Source organism: Thunnus thynnus, chromosome 16, assembly GCF_963924715.1.
Source record: "Thunnus thynnus chromosome 16, fThuThy2.1, whole genome shotgun sequence".
In the NCBI taxonomy this organism is placed as follows: Eukaryota; Metazoa; Chordata; class Actinopteri; order Scombriformes; family Scombridae; genus Thunnus; species Thunnus thynnus.
In genome coordinates this window covers 2,825,224-2,845,144 of record NC_089532.1, presented here as the reverse complement: position 1 = coordinate 2,845,144, position 19,921 = coordinate 2,825,224, and the positions used below count along the sequence as shown (strand labels likewise).

At 40.3% G+C, this 19,921-nt stretch overlaps 3 protein-coding genes across 3 annotated transcripts; 2 read left to right on the top strand and 1 right to left on the bottom strand.

Moving 5' to 3' along the window:
• The first annotated feature begins 311 nt into the window (after nt 1-311).
• LOC137200076 (tripartite motif-containing protein 16-like) lies at nt 312-2,308 on the top strand. Its single transcript, XM_067614758.1, has one exon. It carries the CDS (start codon nt 317-319, stop codon nt 1,988-1,990), a length of 1,674 nt encoding a protein of 557 aa, XP_067470859.1. The 5' UTR covers nt 312-316; the 3' UTR covers nt 1,991-2,308.
• Nucleotides 2,309-8,577: 6,269 nt separating this feature from the next.
• Nucleotides 8,578-17,850, top strand: LOC137200107 (uncharacterized). The gene is made up of 2 exons (XM_067614782.1): nt 8,578-10,356; nt 15,522-17,850. The coding sequence occupies exons 1-2, from the start codon at nt 8,707-8,709 to the stop codon at nt 17,259-17,261; spliced, it is 3,390 nt and encodes a 1,129-aa protein (XP_067470883.1). The 5' UTR covers nt 8,578-8,706; the 3' UTR covers nt 17,262-17,850.
• LOC137199672 (D-aminoacyl-tRNA deacylase 2-like) lies at nt 13,770-14,767 on the bottom strand. The gene is made up of 2 exons (XM_067614122.1): nt 14,565-14,767; nt 13,770-14,444 (listed from the first exon to the last, which is right to left on the bottom strand). Exons 1-2 carry the CDS (start codon nt 14,656-14,658, stop codon nt 14,113-14,115), a joined length of 426 nt encoding a protein of 141 aa, XP_067470223.1. The 5' UTR covers nt 14,659-14,767; the 3' UTR covers nt 13,770-14,112.
• Nucleotides 17,851-19,921: the final 2,071 nt, after the last annotated feature.

The following is a 19,921-nucleotide window of genomic DNA, read 5'->3' as shown; positions in this document are numbered from 1 at the left end:
GTCAGATGGTGAGCAGGTTTTAACTGAGACTTCACTGTAAATGAGGAAACACAGTTTTAATTCACAGTGCTGCTCCTCGTCCTGATAACTCCTCCCTGTTCTTTCAAACACAACAAGCTCCACTCTGTGCTCATATTTCCTTGTTCCCTCCCCTTCAGAACTACAGTTTATAGATGGGTGTAACCAACATGTACAGCAGTACAAGAGCTGTCAGGCTGCATTCACTGCAGAAACACATGTTGTTCAGATCAGAGCTCAGACTTGTTTCACCTCTGAGAAAGTGAAACTCAGACAGTCGTTGCCACTGAGAGCCGAAATGGCGCAGAAAGGAGTTCAGCTGGACCGAGAAACAATCAGCTGTTCAATCTGTCTGGATCTACTGAAGGATCCGGTGACTATTCCCTGTGGACACAGTCACTGCATGAGCTGTATTAAAAGCTTCTGGGATGGAGAGGATCAGAGGAAGATCTACAGCTGCCCTCAGTGCAGACAGACCTTCACACCGAGGCCTGTCCTGATGAAAAACACCATGTTAGCAAATTTAGTAGAGAAGCTGAAGAAGACTGGACTCCAAGCTGCTCCTGCTGATCACTGCTATGCTGGACCTGAAGATGTGGCCTGTGATATCTGCACTGGGAGGAAGCTGAAAGCCCTCAAGTCCTGTCTGCAGTGTCTTGTCTCTTACTGCGAGAAACACCTTCAACCTCACTTTGAATCAAGTAAATTTAAAAAACACAAGCTGGTCAACCCCTCGGAGAAGCTCCAGGAGAACATCTGCTCTCGTCATGATGAGGTGATGAAGATGTTCTGCCGTACTGATCAGCAGAGTATCTGTTATCTCTGCTCTGTGGAGGAACATAAAGGCCACGACACAGTCTCAGCTGCAGCAGAAAGGACTGAGAGGCAGAGAGAGCTCGAGGTGAGTCGACAACAAATCCAGCAAAGAATCCAGGACAGAGAGAAAGATGTGAAGCTGCTTCAACAGGAGGTGGAGGCCGTCAGTCGCTCTGCTGATAAAGCAGTGGAGGACAATGAGAAGATCTTCACTGAGCTGATCCGTCTCCTCCAGAAAAGAAGCTCTGATGTGAAGCAGCAGATCAGATCCCAGCAGGAAACTGAAGTGAGTCGAGTCAAAGAGCTTCAGGAGAAGCTGGAGCAGGAGATCACTGAGCTGAAGAGGAAAGACGCTGAACTGAAGCAGCTCTCACACACAGAGGATCACAACCAGTTTCTACACAACTACCCCTCACTGTCACAACTCAGTACATCTACAGACTCATCCAGCATCAATATCTGTCCTCTGAGCTACTTTGAGGATGTGACAGCAGCTGTGTCAGAGCTCAGAGATCAACTACAGGACATCCTGAGGGAGAAATGGACAAACATCTCACTGGCAGTGACTGAAGAGGACGTTTTACTGTCAGAAGCAGAACCCAAGACCAGAGCTGGATTCTTAAAATATTCACGTGAAATCACACTGGATCCAAACACAGCAAACACAGATCTCTTATTATCTGATGGGAACAGAAAAGTAGAGCTAATGAGACAAAAACAGTCTTATTCTCGTCATCCAGACAGATTCACTGTATGGAGTCAGGTCCTGAGTAGAGAGAGTCTGACTGGACGTTGTTACTGGGAGGTGGAGTGGAGAGGGGGAGTAGTTGGTGTAGCAGTTGTATACAAGAATATCAGCAGAGCAGGAGACTTGAATAAATGTATATTTGGGCTCAATGACAAATCTTGGATGTTACGTTGTGACACTAACAGTTATACATTTTGGTTCAATAGCATCAAAACTCCCGTCTCAGGTCCTGGTTCCTCCAGAGTAGGAGTGTACCTGGATCACAGAGCAGGTATTCTGTCCTTCTACAGCGTCTCTGAAAGCATGACTCTCCTCCACAGAGTCCAGACCACATTCACTCAGCCTCTCTATGCTGGACTTTGGATTTATTCTAATGGAGTCACAGCTGAGTTGTGTAAACTGAAATAGACAGAAGTCATTTCAGACTTCATGTGTCAGATTCTGTTGTAATTCTTCATGTTTTTGTCATAATCATAAAAATCATAATTAAGATTTATAACAATCATAATTCTAATTGACCTCTCTTTTGTGGCCAACAAGGAGGACTATTCCCCCATTATTATACTTACTCTAATATGAGTTATGTCACTGGACGAATAATTTCATATTGGAGCTGTGCACAATAATGACTCACAATTCTGATATTTGACTGCACAAATTCCTACATAAATATAGTCGTATTTTTTGTTTAGATAAAGTGTCCATCACTCACCGCTCCCAGATATTTAAAACTACTGATCAGTGCTGGAATTTAACTAAATACATTTACTCAAGTAATGTACTTTAGTACAGTTTAGAAGTACTTGTACTTTACTTGAGTATATCCATGTGATGCTACTTTATACTTCCACTTCACTACATTTCAGAGGGAAATATTGTACTTTCTACTCCACTACATTTATTTGACAGCTTTAGTTACTTTTCAGATGAAGATTTGACACAATGGATAATATAACAAGCTTTTAAAATACAACACATTGTTAAAGATGAAACCAGTGGTTTCCAACCTTTTTGTCTTTTGACGTCTTACAAAAAGCAGTGTGTAGTCGGGGTCACATTTCACATGTCTATGAGTTGTTAACAGCTCCACCAAATAGTGATTTTTCCCTCTAAACTTCTCACATGCTTTCATTACAATAAATGTTCAAATGATCCAATATTTCAGCAAAAATCAAAGATTAGAGAAAAAGTCCAAAAACTGAAAACAGATTTGTGTATCAGAACTTTGTTTTTTCTTCTTTCCTCTCCCATTAATCATCTCACGACCCCTCAGATTTATCTACTGACCCTTTGGGGGGGCCCGACCCCTAGGTTGGGAACCACTGGACTAAACTAGCTAAGTGTATATAAAGTAGTGTAAACTAGCTCCACCTCCAGCAGCTACAACAGTAACATGCTGCTCTAACACTGATGCTTCACTATTAATAATCTAATGATGTCATATATAATAATATATCAGTCAGAGGGACCAAACCACTACTTTTACTGCAATACTTTAACTACATCAAGCTCATAATACTTTTAGTGTAAGAGGATTTTTCATGCAGGACTTTTACTTGTAATGGAGTATTTTTACATTGCTGTATTGGTACTTTTACAACAGTAAAGGATCTGAATACTTCTTCCACTGCTGCTGCTGACAGTTTCTACAGAGGATCATGTGACTGTCAAAGGTCGACATTTATCAGCAGAGTGTTGCTGGATAAGATGAGCTCTCTGGTTTTATTTGCTTTTATTTCAAACACAATCAAAAATGCTTCAAAGAAGGTTATTAAATATGTGAGAAAATGATGATACAGCCATTAAATGATTTTATCACACTTTAGTGTAATAACTCCCTGTTGTTAGTCAGCTGTTTTTAACCAATAAATAGAAATTGATCTAATTTTAAGGAAGAGTTAAAAAAAAAAATATGGAGGCATCAGCACACCCTGACATGCCATTAACATCATATTTCCTGGTTCCCTCCCCTTCAGATCCACAGTTTATAGATGGGTATAACCAACATGTGATGCAGTAAAAGAGCTATCAGGCTTATTTCAACTTCTCAGTAAGTGAAACTAAAACTAAAAACTCATCCTGAGGGAGAAATGGACAAACATCTCACTGACAGGGACTGAAGTGGACGTTTTACTGTCAGAAGCAGAACCCAAGACCAGAGCTGGATTCTTAAAATATTCACGTGAAATCACACTGGATCGAAAGACAGCACACACACTGCTGTTATTATCTGAGGGGAACAGAAGAGCAGAACAAATGAGTGAAGAACAGTCTTATTCTCGTCACCCAGACAGATTCACTGATTATGCTCAGGTCCTGAGTCGAGAGAGTCTGACTGGACGTTGTTACTGGGAGGTGAAGAGAAGATGGGGAGCAGTTAATGTAGCAGTCGCATACAAGAATATCAGAAGAGCAGGAGACTCAGATGAATGTGCATTTGGATTCAATGACAAATCTTGGATGTTCCGTTGTGACACTAACAGTTACACATTTTGGTTCAACAACATCAGAACTCCCGTCTCAGGTCCTGGTTCCTCCAGAGTAGGAGTGTACCTGGATCACAGAGCAGGTATTCTGTCCTTCTACAGCGTCTCTGAAACCATGACTCTCCTCCACAGAGTCCAGACCAGATTCACTCAGCCTCTCTATGCTGGACTTTGGCTTTGTTATGCTGGAGACACAGCTGAGTTGTGTAAACTCAAATAGACAGAAGTCATTTCAGACTTCATGTGTCAGATTCTGTTGTAATTCTTCATGTTTTTGTCTCCATTGTTTCTGAGAGCACGTTGCTGTGGTGTTTCTGAACTGCACAGAGATCAGCTGTCAATCAAACTGGGATTATCAACACTTTTTTCTTTTCATTTGTTGTTCTGTTGATGTTTTCAGTTTCTTTAAATGTCACTTTTTGCTGTGTGTTTTTATCCATGGAGGCTATCGCTGCTCATGATGACGTCTTTTACCTTCACTAGGTAGATATTTTGTTCTCATCACTTTGTAAATACATAAAGAAATGTACAATTAAACTGTAATTATCATGACAATAATCATTTATTATGTTCTTGTACATAGCTGACATTCTGGGTTAAACTAACTGATTGTGTGGATGAAGTGAATCTGAACATGAAATTATTGAACAAGAGTCATTTAACAGACTTTACTGATTGGATGTGTGAACAATCTGAAGCTTTACGTAATCAATAGAGATGTTTTTTTGTCAACAGTGAGCAAAGTATTTTCTTCTGTCTTCATCTCAGGATCTCATTCAAAACTTCTGGAGAAAATGTGAAACTAAAATGAGAGTTTATTTGAGGCAGTTTTCCTCCTGAAACACTACAAAGTACAAGATTTTTTTAAGAATGTACAATAAAGCAGATGTCGGGTCAATCCATATCTCTGACTGGCTGTTCCTTCATGTGATCAGTAACAGTGACTTTTCTACGTTGATGTGAGGATTACGTCACTCGATAAAAGTGTCTTATTGCTCACACTCAGCCAGAAACTCTTTCACGCTGAAGTTTGTACTTGAGAGTTTTCTTATGTCGTTCAGAGACGTTTGATGACGACGAGTTTGTAAATTTTAAATCCAGACTTGATTAAAACTTCTTGTGACTCATATTTGAACAACAGAGAAATCACAGCCTGCAGCATCAAATCTCACATTCACAAGTTCTGTTTACAACCTGAAAGCTGATGTGAATAATATTTGCAGACTGGAAACTCTTCTCTCCCATCTTTCCCATGTGACCTGAATGCAGCGTCAGTGTTACAGGGTGTGACTTCTGTCAACAAACTGACACAGTGTGATATTACATATATTAAACTGATATTGTTTGAAGCTGCCAAAGGCTCAGTGGAGTTTTTACATGTCTTCCTGCAGTGAACATCACAGCAGGTCAACAACTGAAATCTGAAAACTGATGCATGACACAAGAGGGCGCCTTCATCCTGCTAACCAGGGATGTAGTGGAGGTTAAAGCTCCTCCACTCGGTCTGTCTGCAGTTTTAGTCAAAAACATTTTTTTAGACCGATTAAAAAACACCATGATAATAAGAATACATCCTGTCATTCATCATGGTAAATGGTGTCATTGTGCTATAAGTCATTAGTTAGTCAGTTAGTTAGTTAGTTAGTTAGTTAGTTAGTCAGATAGTGGAAACGTCTTTGGCTTCACCACATAGTGTTAAAAACAACACAGAACAGCTGATAAGGAAAAAACAGCATCGATGAACAACATGATTTAAAAAATAAATAAATAAATAAATAAATACAGTAAAATGAAATAAAATGGTAGACGGCTCGATGTCTGTGAAATCCCGAGCAGGATATGCATTCAGCACTCTAACTGCATTTAGAGGAAAGTACTCGCTGTACACAGTTTTTGGTGGCTCTCACTTGTCTATAGCGTCTCCCTGAGGGTAAAAACTCAAAGTGCAAAGAGTCAGAAAGATCATTTATAATCTGCAAATCTTTGCTCTTTACATTTATTTCATGTTCCTCTCTTGGTTGCATCTGGAGCTTCACTTTAATTTTACCAGCTCCGTTTACTATTCACTGTTATTCCAGGTTGTTTGTGACGGTCAGATTTACAGACAATATGAGCAAGTTGAAAAATAAAATACTTTCCTCAACTCAAACTAACTGAGACTGAGTGCTGTTCACTTCCAGCTCCTAAAACACAGCTGTGCACCTCCTGCTGGCTTGGAGGAGACATTAAATGGTTTACTGTTACTGTTTTGTGCACCTCCTGCATTAAAAATATGAGTTTAAAATAATCGCAAGAAGATTTATATTTCTTTGAACTTAAAAGCCTGACAAATTAAACATAGTTTAATGTCTTGTATCATTTCTGAGGAATTTACACAATTTGTGCAACGTGTACTGAACTAGAACTGAACCTTCAAGGATGAATATAACACAAACAAACACCACAAAAACTTAGGCAACCACCAGATATTCTGAGGCGATAGAGGAGCTGTGTTTCTGCACCTTGCAGACATCCCTTGATTTCAATCTCAAATGTGAATAAGAAGTTTAAAAGTTTCATGTAGGTGACAGGTAAAGAAAAGGCCACTATTTTGTGTAAAGTCATGTAACATCAGCATGAAAGTGATAGATGTCCTGGAGATAGACGATATGTGGTAATACAAATAAGAGGAAGTTGTATACTTATAAAATGAAAAGCCAAGAGAGGCTCGGGGTCCGGTCCGGATCCTTTTTCTTTTTGCGGGACCTCCTTTTTCCTTTAGGCCTTTTGAGGGATCTCTTGGAGACTCTCTTTAGTCTTTGAGTTTTTACAAAGTTTTTGTATTTTACTTTTTGCATTCTTAGATTGCTTGCTTTGTAAAACCAAATAAGACTGGTTTGTATTTTTATACACTCCAACCAAAGTTCCTGACTTGTGCTGATCTCTGAGGTCCTCTGGTGTTCCTTTAAGGTGAGAAAAGACGCCTCCTTTGGGACAGGCTGACATTAGTTTTGAAATTATTTAGATTATAAATTATATTGAATTTTGCAGAGGTAATAGTTAATGCTGTTTATTGAGTGACAGAGTGGTAATGGTTCAGATTTAGTGACTGGGGTTATTACACTGCTGTACATGTTATAGAGGTATGATTTCAGTGCAGAACTAGGTTGAGTGACTTATAATTAGGTGTTTAATTGGCTAAACTGTTAGGGCCAGGGCTCTGAAGCTGCCCTATAAAACCGGGCGACACACAGAGTGGGCCTCCTCCAGAGATGTCCTTATAGAAGGCCATCTTGGAGAACTTTCAACCTCCAACAGCTATTTGCACCAATACACTTCGTTGTGACCCAGCTGTCAGGACATACTTGACTAGGTAGTGGTTCAATGACAGCTGGCGATTATAGAGGCCAGGCTGAATTTGGTTCCCTAAGCAAGGCTAGGACGGTCGTGCGTCTGTAGATTTTGGGAACTACGTTCGATACCCAGGTCAGAGGTAGAGGACAGCCGTCTGTCGGTGACTTATCCACACCGGCAGGGGTTGACTTGATATTAAAGCGTTGTCTTGGTAACCCAAAACTCAAATTTTGAATCTCAACAAGCAGATTTATATCATAAAGAAACAGTGATAGATTTCAAACTTACAAAATACAGTTTTTAATTACAAATGGATCCAACAGATATATAATCTTCAGAGACTGATGGTAGATATTTAGACATTATTAAAGATTCTGTCACACACACACAGTTGTTTTCACTTATTCTAATTACATTTTATCATAGTAGGAAAAATGCAGGTGTTACTAATAACATTAACGATGGCTTTGTTCTATTCAAGTATTCCAGTAATGACATTTTATATCATTTTGATATTGTTTTTTTTATTATTTACACCTGTGCTTTTCCTAATGTGACATGTCAAACTGTCTTCCAGGAACAAGGCTGATGTGTGACACAAATTCAAAGCTTCACGTCTCAGAACTCCATCAGATGTGTGTAAGGTCCGTTGGTGTCGAGCTTCAGCACTTGTCTGTTTCCATACGTCCCGTGTTTCACCGTCACCTCGGCTCCGGTCCCGGCTGAAGCGGCGGCTGCCGTCATCTCCTTCTCGCACAGAGAGACGAGAGACTGTAGAGCCGCAGTCCGTAATGTGAATCATTTTCTTCACAATGATCAATAAAGATTTAATACTGTACTGATAGGATGAAAATAAAACGCTGGAGTGTGATGTCTGTTGATTAATCAAATGTAAAAGACAAAAGTACATCCACTTTCTAGATTCATCAATTCATACTAATCAACAAATGAGGCATCACCAAACCCTGACATGTCAACAAGTATTTTACAACTAAATGTAAAAGTGTTTTCAGATGGTGAGCAGCTTTTAACTGAGACTTCACTGTAAATGAGGAAACACGCTTTTCATTCACAGTGCCGCTCCTCGTCCTGATAACTCCTCCCTGTTCTTTCAAACACAACAAGCTCCACTCTGTGGTCATATTTCCTTGTTCCCTCCCCTTCAGATCTACAGTTTGAGGATGGGTCTAACCAACATGTCAGGCTGCATTCACTGCAGAAACACATGTTGTTCAGATCAGAGCTCAAACCTGTTCAACTTCTCTGGAAGTGATTCTCAGACAGTCGTTGCCACTCAGAGCTGAAATGGCGGAGAAAGGAATTCAACTGGACCGAGAAACAATCAGCTGTTCGATCTGTCTGGATCTACTGAAGGATCCGGTGACTATTCCCTGTGGACACAGCTACTGCATGAACTGTATTAAAATCTTCTGGGATGGAAATTATCAGAGGAAGATCTACAGCTGCCCTCAGTGCAGACAGACCTTCACACCGAGGCCTGTCCTGATGAAAAACACCATGTTAGCAGATTTAGTGGAGCAGCTGAAGAAGACTGGACTCCAAGCTGCTCCTGTTGATCACTGCTATGCTGGACCTGAAGATGTGGCCTGTGATGTCTGCACTGGGAGGAAGCTGAAAGCCCTCAAGTCCTGTCTGCAGTGTCTCGTTTCTTACTGTGAGAAACACCTTCAACCTCACTTTGAATCAAGTAAATTTAAAAAACACAAGCTGGTCGACCCCTCGGAGAAGCTCCAGGAGAACATCTGCTCTCGTCATGATGAGGTGATGAAGACGTTCTGCCATACTGATCAGCAGAGTATCTGTTATCTCTGCCCTGACACAGTCTCAGCTGCAGCAGAAAGGACTGAGAGGCAGAGAGAGCTCGAGGTGAGTCGACAACAAATCCAGCAGAGAATCCAGGACAGAGAGAAAGATGTGAAGCTGCTTCAGCAGGAGGTGGAGGCCGTCAGTCGCTCTGCTGATAAAGCAGTGGAGGACAGTGAGAAGATCTTCACTGACCTGATCCGTCTCATCCAGAAAAGAAGCTCTGATGTGAAGCAGCAGATCAGATCCCAGCAGGAAACTGAAGTGAGTCGAGTCAAAGAGCTTCAGGAGAAGCTGGAGCAGGAGATCACTGAGCTGAAGAGGAAAGACGCTGAACTGAAGCAGCTCTCACACACAGAGGATCACAACCAGTTTCTACTCAACTACCCCTCACTGTCACAACTCAGTGCATCTACAGACTCATCCAGCATCAATATCCGTCCTCTGAGATACTTTGAGGATGTGACAGCAGCTGTGTCAGAGCTCAGAGATCAACTACAGGACATCCTGAGGGAGAAATGGACAAACATCTCACTGGCAGTGACTGAAGAGGACGTTTTAGTGTCAGAACCAGAACCCAAGACCAGAGCTGAGTTCTTAAAATATTCACGTGAAATCACACTGGATACAAACACAGCACACATGAAGCTGTTATTATCTGATGGGAACAGAAAAGCAGAGCTAACGAGACAACAACAGTCATATTCTCCTCATCCAGACAGATTCACTAGATATTTGCAGGTCCTGAGTAGAGAGAGTCTGACTGGACGTTGTTACTGGGAGGTGGAGAGGAGAGGGAGAGTAGTTTATGTAGCAGTCGCATACAAGAATATCAGCAGAGATGGACGCTTGCATGAATGTGCACTTGGATTCAATGACAAATCTTGGGCTTTATATTGTGACACTAACAGTTATACATTTTTGTTCAAAAGTATCTCAACTTCCGTCTCAGGTCCTGGTTCCTCCAGAGTAGGAGTGTACCTGGATCACAGAGCAGGTATTCTGTCCTTCTACAGAGTCTCTGAAACCATGACTCTCCTCCACAGAGTCCAGACCACATTCACTCAGCCTCTCTATGCTGGACTTCGGCTTTGTTATGATGGAGACACAGCTGAGTTGTGTAAACTCAAATAGACAGAAGTCATTTCAGACTTCATGTGTCAGATTCTGTTGTAATTCTTCATGTTTTTGTCTCCATTGTTTCTGAGAGCTCGTTGCTGTGGTGTTTCTGAACTGCACAGAGATCAGCTGTCAATCAAACTGGGATTATCAACACTTTTTTTCTTTTCATTTGTTGTTCTGTTGATGTTTTGAGTTTCTTTAAATGTCACTTTTTGCTGTGTGTTTTTATCCATGGAGGCTATCGCTGCTCATGATGACGTCTTTTACCTTCACTAGGTAGATATTTTGTTCTCATCACTTTGTAAATACATAAAGAAATGTACTCTCAAACTGTAATTGTCATGATAATAATCATTTATTATGTTCTTGTACATAGCTGACATTCTGGGTTAAACTAACTGATTGTGTGGATGAAGTGAATCTGTACATGAAATCATTGAACAAGAGTCATTTAACAGACTTTACTGATTGGACGTGTGAACAATCTGAAGCTTTACGTAATCAATAGAGATGTTTTTTTGTCAACAGTGAGCAAAGTATTTTCTTCTGTCTTCATCTCAGGATCTCATTCAAAGCTTCTGGAGAAAATGTGAAACTAAAATGAGAGTTTATTTGAGGCAGTTTTCCTCCTGAAACACCACAAAGTACAAGATTTTTTTAAAGAATGTACAATAAAGCAGATGTCGGGTCAATCCATATCTCTGACTGGCTGTTCCTTCATGTGATCAATCATGTGATCAGTAACAGTGACTTTTCTACGTTGATGTGAGTAGGATTACGTCACTTGATAAAAGTGTTTTATTGCTCACACTCAGCCAGAAACTCTTTCACGCTGAAGTTTGTACTTGAGAGTTTTCTTATGTCGTTCAGAGACGTTTGATGACGACGAGTTTGTAAATTTTAAATCCAGACTTGATTAAAACTTCTTGTGACTCATATTTGAACAACAGAGAAATCACAGCCTGCAGCATCAAATCTCACATTCACAAGTTCTGTTTACAACCTGAAAGCTGATGTGAATAATATTTGCAGACTGGAAAATCTTCTCTCCCATCTTTCCCATGTGACCTGAATGCAGCGTCAGTGTTACAGGATGTGACTTCTGTCAACAAACTGACACAGTGTGATATTACATATATTAAACTGATATTGTTTGAAGCTGCCAAAGACTCAGTGGAGTTTTTACATGTCTTCCTGCAGTGAACATCACAGCAGGTCAACAACTGAAATCTGAAAACTGATGCACGACACAAGAGGGCGCCTTCATCCTGCTAACCAGGGATGTAGTGGAGGTTAAAGCTCCTCCACTCAGTCTGTCTGCAGTTTTAGTGAAAAACATTTTTTTAGACCGATTAAAAAACACCATGATAATAAGAATGCATCCTGTGATTCATCATGGTAAATGGTGTCAAAGTGCTTTAAGTCATTAGTTACTTAGTTAGTTAGTTAGTTAGTTAGTTAGTTAATTAGTCAGATTGTGGAAACGTCTTTGGCTTCACCACAGTGTTAAAAAAAACACAGAACAGCTGATGAGGAAAAAACAGCATCAACAAACAACATGATTTGAAAATAAATAAATAAATAAATAAATACAGTAAAATGAAATAAAATGGTAGACGGCTCGATGTTTGTGAAATCCTGAGCAGGATATGCATTCAGCACTCTAACTACATTTGGAGGAAAGTACTCGCTGTACACAGTTTTTGGTGGTTCTTACTTGTCTATAGCGTCTCCCTGAGGGTAAAAACTCAAAGTGCAAAGTGTCGGAAGGATCATTTATAATCTGCAAATCTTTGCTCTTTACATTTATTTCATGTTCCTCTCTTGGTTGCATCTGGAGCTTCACTTTAATTTTACCAGCTCCGTTTACTATTCTCTGTTATTTCAGTTTGTTTGTGACAGTCAGATTTACAGACAATATGAGCAAGTTGAAAAGTAAAATACTTTCCTCAACTCAAACTAACTGAGACTGAGTGCTGTTCACTTCCAGCTCCTAAAACACAGCTGTGCGCCTCCTGCTGGCTTGGAGGAGACATTAAATGGTTTACTGTTACTGTTTTGTGCACCTCCTGCATTAAAAATATATGAGTTTAAAATAATCGCAAGAAGATTTATATTTCTTTGAACTTAAAAGCCTGACAAATTAAACATAGCTTAACGTCTTGCATCATTTCTGAGAAATTTACACAATTTGTGCAACGTGTACTGAACTAGAACTGAACCTTCAAGGATGAATATAACACAAAGAAACACCACAAAAACTTAGGCAACCACCAGATATTCTGAGGCGATAGAGGAGCTGTGTTTCTGCACCTTGCAGACATCCCTTGATTTCAATCTCAAATGTGAATAAAAAGTTTAAAAGTTTCATGTAGGTGACAGATAAAGAAAAGGCCACTATTTTGTGTAAAGTCATGTAACATCAGCATGAAAGTGATAGATGTCCTGGAGATAGACGATATGTGGTAATACAAATAAGAGGAAGTTGTATACTTATAAAATGAAAAGCCAAGAGAGGCTCGGGGTCCGTTCCGGTTCCTTTTTCTTTTTGCGGGACCTCCTTTTTCCTTTAGGCCTTTTGAGGGATCTCTTGGAGACTCTCTTTAGTCTTTGAGTTTTTACTAAGTTTTTGTATTTTACTTTTTGCATTCTTAGATTGCTTGCTTTGTAAAACCAAATAAAACTGGTTTGTATTTTTATACACTCCAACCAAAGTTCCTGACTTGTGCTCATCTCTGAGGTCCTCTGGTGTTCCTTTAAGGTGAGAAAAGACGCCTCCTTTGGGACAGGCTGACATTAGTTTTGAAATTAGTTAGATTATAAATTATATAGAATTTTGCAGAGGTAATAGTTAATGCTGTTTATTGAGTGACAGAGTGGTAATGGTTCAGATTTAGTGACTGGGGTTATTACACTGCTGTACATGTTATAGAGGTATGATTTCAGTGCAGAACTAGGTTGAGTGACTTATAATTAGGGGTTTAATTGGCTAAACTGTTAGGGCCAGGGCTCTGAAGCTGCCCTATAAAACCGGGCGACACACAGAGTGGGCCTCCTCCAGAGATGTCCTTACAGAAGGCCATCTTGGAGGACTTTCAAACCTCCAACAGCCATTTGCACCAATACACTTCGTTGTGACCCAACTGTCAGGACATGCTTGACTAGGTAGTGGTTCAATGACAGCTGGTGATTATAGAGGCCAGGCTGAATTTGGTTCCCTAAGCAAGGCTAGGACGGTCGTGCGTCTGTAGATTTTGGGAACTACGTTCGATACCCAGGTCAGAGGTAGAGGACAGCCGTCTGTCGGTGCCTTATCCACACCGGCAGGGGTTGACTTGATATTATAGCGTTGTCTTGGTAACCCAAAACTCAAATCTTGAATCTCAACAAACAGATTTATATCATAAAGAAACAGTGATATATTTCAAACTTACAAAATATAGTTTTTAATTACAAATGGATACAACAGATATATAATCTCCAGAGACTGATGGTAGATATTTAGACATTATTAAAGATTCTGTCACACACACACAGTTGTTTTCACTTATTCTAATTACATTTTATCATAGTAGGAAAAATGCAGGTGTTACTAATAACATTAACGATGGCTTTGTTCTATTCAAGTATTCCAGTCATGACATTTTATATCATTTTGATATTGTTTTTTTTTATTATTTACACCTGTGCTTTTCCTAATGTGACATGTCAAACTGTCTTCCAGGAAGAAGGCTGATGTGTGACACAAATTCAAAGCTTCACTTCTCAGAACTCCATCAGATGTGTGTAAGGTCCGTTGGTGTCGAGCTTCAGCACTTGTCTGTTTCCATACGTCCCGTGTTTCACCGTCACCTCGGCTCCGGTCCCGGCTGAAGCGGCGGCTGCCGTCATCTCCTTCTCGCACAGAGAGACGAAGGCGCTGTAGAGCCGCAGTCCGTCCTCTTTGCCGATGTTGTTGTGGTACTGCATGGCCTTGCCTTTGGCCTTCCCGCCCAGCGTGGCCTGAGGGACGATCAGCAGGCTGCCGGGAAGCTCCAACACCGAAACCATCTTCCCCGAGTCGGACTCACACAGCCGCAGGTTCAACAGTGTGGACACTGAACAGCAGAGACACACAGAGGAAGGATGCTTTACCTTTACATCTCATACTGAGTGGGTTTACAATGAGTGCAAAGAAGGAAGACATCTGTATTAAAAGGTTAAAAAAGGTCACTGACCCATCTTGGGCAGTATGTCGTCTGTCGCTCCTTTAAAGAAGCAGACGTAGATCACCATTCCTCTGTCGATCTGAGAGCAGAAACACAACAACATCAGTAAAAGCAACAGGATCTCTTTCAATTCTTGGTCCAGTTCTGTTACATCTACACACTTTCAGACATGTGGCTCATTGATGTGTTTCTAATAGTTTTTGGACAACAACGCAGGAATCAGATATATCAGGCTTTAGATACACACGCAATACTTGTTAGTAGATCAATTCATTGCTGGTTTGAGTCTTTCATGATGATATACTGATAGAAGGAAAAATATATCTTTCAAATAAAAAAAATGAAATTAAAGCCTTCATTGGTGATTATTAATAAAGTCTTTATTGGTGGTTTGGATTATGATCCTCACTGACTGGAGGTTTGACTTTAGTTTTCACTGCGTTGTGGTTTATTTTGCAGTAATTTTAGTTTGTGTTAACAGCTACTGAAGTTCAAGTTGAACACGATGTATTTGAAGCAGCTTTTATTTCACGTTGATGCTTTAATGTGAATCATTTTCTTCACAATGATCAATAAAGATTTAATACTGTAGTGATAGGATGAAAATAAAACGCTGGAGTGTGATGTCTGTTGATTAATCAAATGTAAAAGACAAAAGTACATCCACTCTCTAGATTCATCAATTCATACTAATCAACAAATGAGGTATCACCAAACCCTGACATGTCAACAAGTATTTTACAACTAAATGTAAAAATGTTTTCAGATGGTGAGCAGCTTTTAACTGAGACTTCACTGTAAATGAGGAAACACAGTTTTAATTCACAGTGCTGCTCCTCGTCCTGATAACTCCTCCCTGTTCTTTCAAACACAACAAGCTCCACTCTGTGGTCATATTTCCTTGTTCCCTCCCCTTCAGATCTACAGTTTATATATGGGTGTAACCAACATGTGATGCAGTAAAAGAGCTGTAAAACCTGTTCAACTTCTCAGAAAGTGAAACTCAGACAGTCGTTGCCACTGAGAGCTGAAATGGCGCAGAAAGGAGTTCAGCTGGACCGAGAAACAATCAGCTGTTCGATCTGTCTGGATCTACTGAAGGATCCGGTGACTATTCCCTGTGGACACAGCTACTGCATGAGCTGTATTAAAGGCTTCTGGGATGGAGAGGATCAGAGGAAGATCTACAGCTGCCCTCAGTGCAGACAGACCTTCACACCGAGGCCTGTCCTGGTGAAAAGCACCATGTTAGCAGCTTTAGTGGAGCAGCTGAAGAAGACTGGACTCCAAGCTGCTCCTGCTGATCACTGCTATGCTGGACCTGAAGATGTGGCCTGTGATGTCTGCACTGGGAGGAAGCTGAAAGCCCTCAAGTCCTGTCTGCAGTGTCTCGTCTCTTACTGCGAGAAACATCTCCAACCTCACTACAATGTAGGTCAATTTAAAAAACACAAGCTGGTCGACCCCTCGGAGAAGCTCCAGGAGAACATCTGCTCTCGTCATGATGAGGTGATGAAGATGTTCTGTCGTACTGATCAGCAGAGTATCTGTTATCTCTGCTCTGTGGAGGAACATAAAGGCCACGACACAGTCTCAGCTGCAGCAGAAAGGACTGAGAGGCAGAGAGAGCTCGAGGTGAGTCGACAACAAATCCAGCAAAGAATCCAGGACAGAGAGAAAGATGTGAAGCTGCTTCAACAGGAGGTGGAGGCCGTCAGTCGCTCTGCTGATAAAGCAGTGGAGGACAGTGAGAAGATCTTCACTGAGCTGATCCGTCTCCTCCAGAAAAGAAGCTCTGATGTGAAGCAGCAGATCAGATCCCAGCAGGACGCTGAAGTGAGTCGAGTCAAAGAGCTTCAGGAGAAGCTGGAGCAGGAGATCACTGAGCTGAAGAGGAAAGACGCTGAACTGAAGCAGCTCTCACACACAGAGGATCACATCCAGTTTCTACACAACTACCCCTCACTGTCACAACTCAGTGCATCTACAGACTCATCCAGCATCAATATCCGTCCTCTGAGATACTTTGAGGATGTGACAGCAGCTGTGTCAGAGCTCAGAGATCAACTACAGGACATCCTGAGGGAGAAATGGACAAACATCTCACTGACAGTGACTGAAGTGGACGTTTTACTGTCAGAAGCAGAACCCAAGACCAGAGCTGAGTTCTTAAAATATTTACGTGAAATCACACTGGATCCAAACACAGCAAACACAGAGCTGTTATTATCTGATGGGAACAGAAAAATAGAAAGAATTACTCAACAACAGTCTTATTCTCGTCACCCAGACAGATTCGCTAATTATCCTCAGGTCCTGAGCAGAGAGAGTCTGACTGGACGTTGTTACTGGGAGGTGGAGTGGAGAGGGAGAGGAGTTTATGTTGCAGTCGCATACAAGAATATCAGCAGAGCAGGGGGCTCAGATGAATGTGCATTTGGATTCAATGACAAATCTTGGATGTTAGATTGTGACACTAACAGTTATAAATTTTGGTTCAACGGTATCTCAACTCGGGTCTCAGGTCCTGGTTCCTCCAGAGTAGGAGTGTACCTGGATCACAGAGCAGGTATTCTGTCCTTCTACAGTGTCTCTGAAACCATGACTCTCCTCCACAGAGTCCAGACCACATTCACTCAGCCTCTCTATGCTGGACTTTGGTTTTGTTATGATGGAGACACAGCTGAGTTTTGTAAACTCAAATAGACAGAAGTCATTTCAGACTTCATGTGTCAGATTCTGTTGTAATTCTTCATGTTTTTGTCTCCATTGTTTCTGAGAGTTCGTTGCTGTGGTGTTTCTGAACTGCACAGAGATCAGCTGTCAATCAAACTGAGATTATCAACACTTTTTTTCTTTTCATTTGTTGTTCTGTTGATGTTTTGAGTTTCTTTAAATGTCACTTTTTACTGTGTGTTTTTATCCATGGAGGCTATCACTGCTCATGATGACGTCTTTTACCTTCACTAGGTAGATATTTTGTTCTAATCATTTTGTAAATTCATAAAGAAATGTACAATCAAACTGTAATTATCATGATGTTAATAATTTATTATGTTCTTGCACATAGCTGACATTCTGGGTTAAACTAACTGATTGTGTGGATGAAGTGAATCTGTACATGAAATCATTGAACAAGAGTCATTTAACAGACTTTACTGATTGGATGTGTGAACAATCTGAAGCTTTACATAATCAATAGAGATGTTTTTTTGTCAACAGTGAGCAAAGTATTTTCTTCTGTCTTCATCTCAGGATCTCATTCAAAGTTTCTGGAGAAAATGTGAAACTAAAATGAGAGTTTATTTGAGGCCGTTTTCCTCCTGAAACACCACAAAGTACAGAGTTCATGTTCAGAGCAGACAAACGTTTGTCAGTCAGTCTCTGAACTTTCAGCTTTCTTCACCAAAGCAGCTTTGTCACAGAGAAAAGAGCAGAGTTTTCTATCATTGTTGCTTTTATAAACAAGATTTTCTTTGTGCATTTAGTTGAAGTTAGTTCTCAAGTTTGTACTCGAGAGTTTTCTTAAGTGTCATTCAGAGATGACGACGAGTTTGTAAAGTTTAAATCCAGACTTGATTAAAACTTCTTATGACTGATTTTGTTCAGGGTGTAATCTCTCAGTCCACAAACTGCTGCTGTGCTGAAGAGTTTTTTCTCATTTATATTAATTGAGAACAAAGAAATGCATGTAAAACAGTGGTGATTAGTTTCCTGACAGCTTTGATTTATTGCACCATCACAGGTAACGTTACTCCACCTTTTCTACTGCAGAAGTCATTCAGGAATCATTTGATCAAAACTCTGCACATATGAGACGCTGAGTTCAGTTCAATCGTAATAAATATCAGAAGGAAATAACATGTTGACTCCAGTTTGAAGCCGTGAAGACTCCATAATAGATGTTTGGTGAAGTTTTCTCAGTCGTCACTCAAACACTGAGTGTTACAGTTTTTACTAAAAAACTAATATTTGACACTGAATTAAACACATGTGGATTCCATCAAGTCCAGTCATAAAATGATTAAATTATAAACACAACATATAATTATTCACATCTGGTCACATATATTTCTTTGCTGGTCACTCAAATCACAGCCTGCAGCATCAAATCTCACATTCACAAGTTCTGTTTACAACCTGAAAGCTTATGTGAATAATATTTGCAGACTGGAAACTCTTCTCTCCCATCTTTCCCATGTGACCCGAATGCAGCGTCAGTGTTACAGGATGTGACTTCTGTCAACAAACTGACACAGTGTGATATTACATATATTAAACTGATATTGTTTGAAGCTGCCAAAGGCTCAGTGGAGTTTTTACATGTCTTCCTGCAGTGAACATCACAACAGGTAAACAACTGAAATGTGAAAACTGATGCATGACACAAGAGGGCGCCTTCATCCTGCTAACCAGGGATGTAGTGGAGGTTAAAGCTCCTCCACTCAGTCTGTCTGCAGTTTTAGTCAAAAACATTTTTTTAGACCGATTAAAAAACACCATGATAATAGGAATACATCCTGTGTATTGTATTATAAGTGCAAAGTGTCGGAAGGATCATTTATAATCTGCAAATCTTTGCTCTTTACATTTATTTCATGTTCCTCTCTTGGTTGCATCTGGAGCTTCACTTTAATTTTACCAGCTCCGTTTACTATTCACTGTTATTTCAGTTTGTTTGTGACGGTCAGATTTACAGACGATATGAGCAAGTTGAAAAGTAAAATACTTTCCTCAACTCAAACTAACTGAGACTGAGTGCTGTTCACTTCCAGCTCCTAAAACACAGCTGTGCGCCTCCTGCTGGCTTGGAGGAGACATTAAATGGTTTACTGTTACTGTTTTGTGCACCTCCTGCATTAAAAATATATGAGTTTAAAACAATCGCAAGAAGATTTATATTTCTTTGAACTTAAAAGCCTGACAAATTAAACACAGTTTAATGTCTTGCATCATTCCTGAGGAATTTATACAATTTGTGCAACGTGTACTGAACTAGAACTGAACCTTCAAGGATGAATATAACACAAACAAACACCACAAAAACTTGGTGGCAACCACCAGATATTCTGAGGCGATAGAGGAGCTGTGTTTCTGCACTTTGCAGACATCCCTTGATTTCAATCTCAAATGTGAATAAGAAGTTTAAAAGTTTCATGTAGGTGACAGATAAAGAAAAGGCCACTATTTTGTGTAAAGTCATGTAACATCAGCATGAAAGTGATAGATGTCCTGGAGATGGACGATATGTGGTAATACAAATAAGAGGAAGTTGTATACTTATAAAATGAAAAGCCAAGAGAGGCTCGGGGTCCGGTCCGGATCCTTTTTCTTTTTGCGGGACCTCCTTTTTCCTTTAGGCCTTT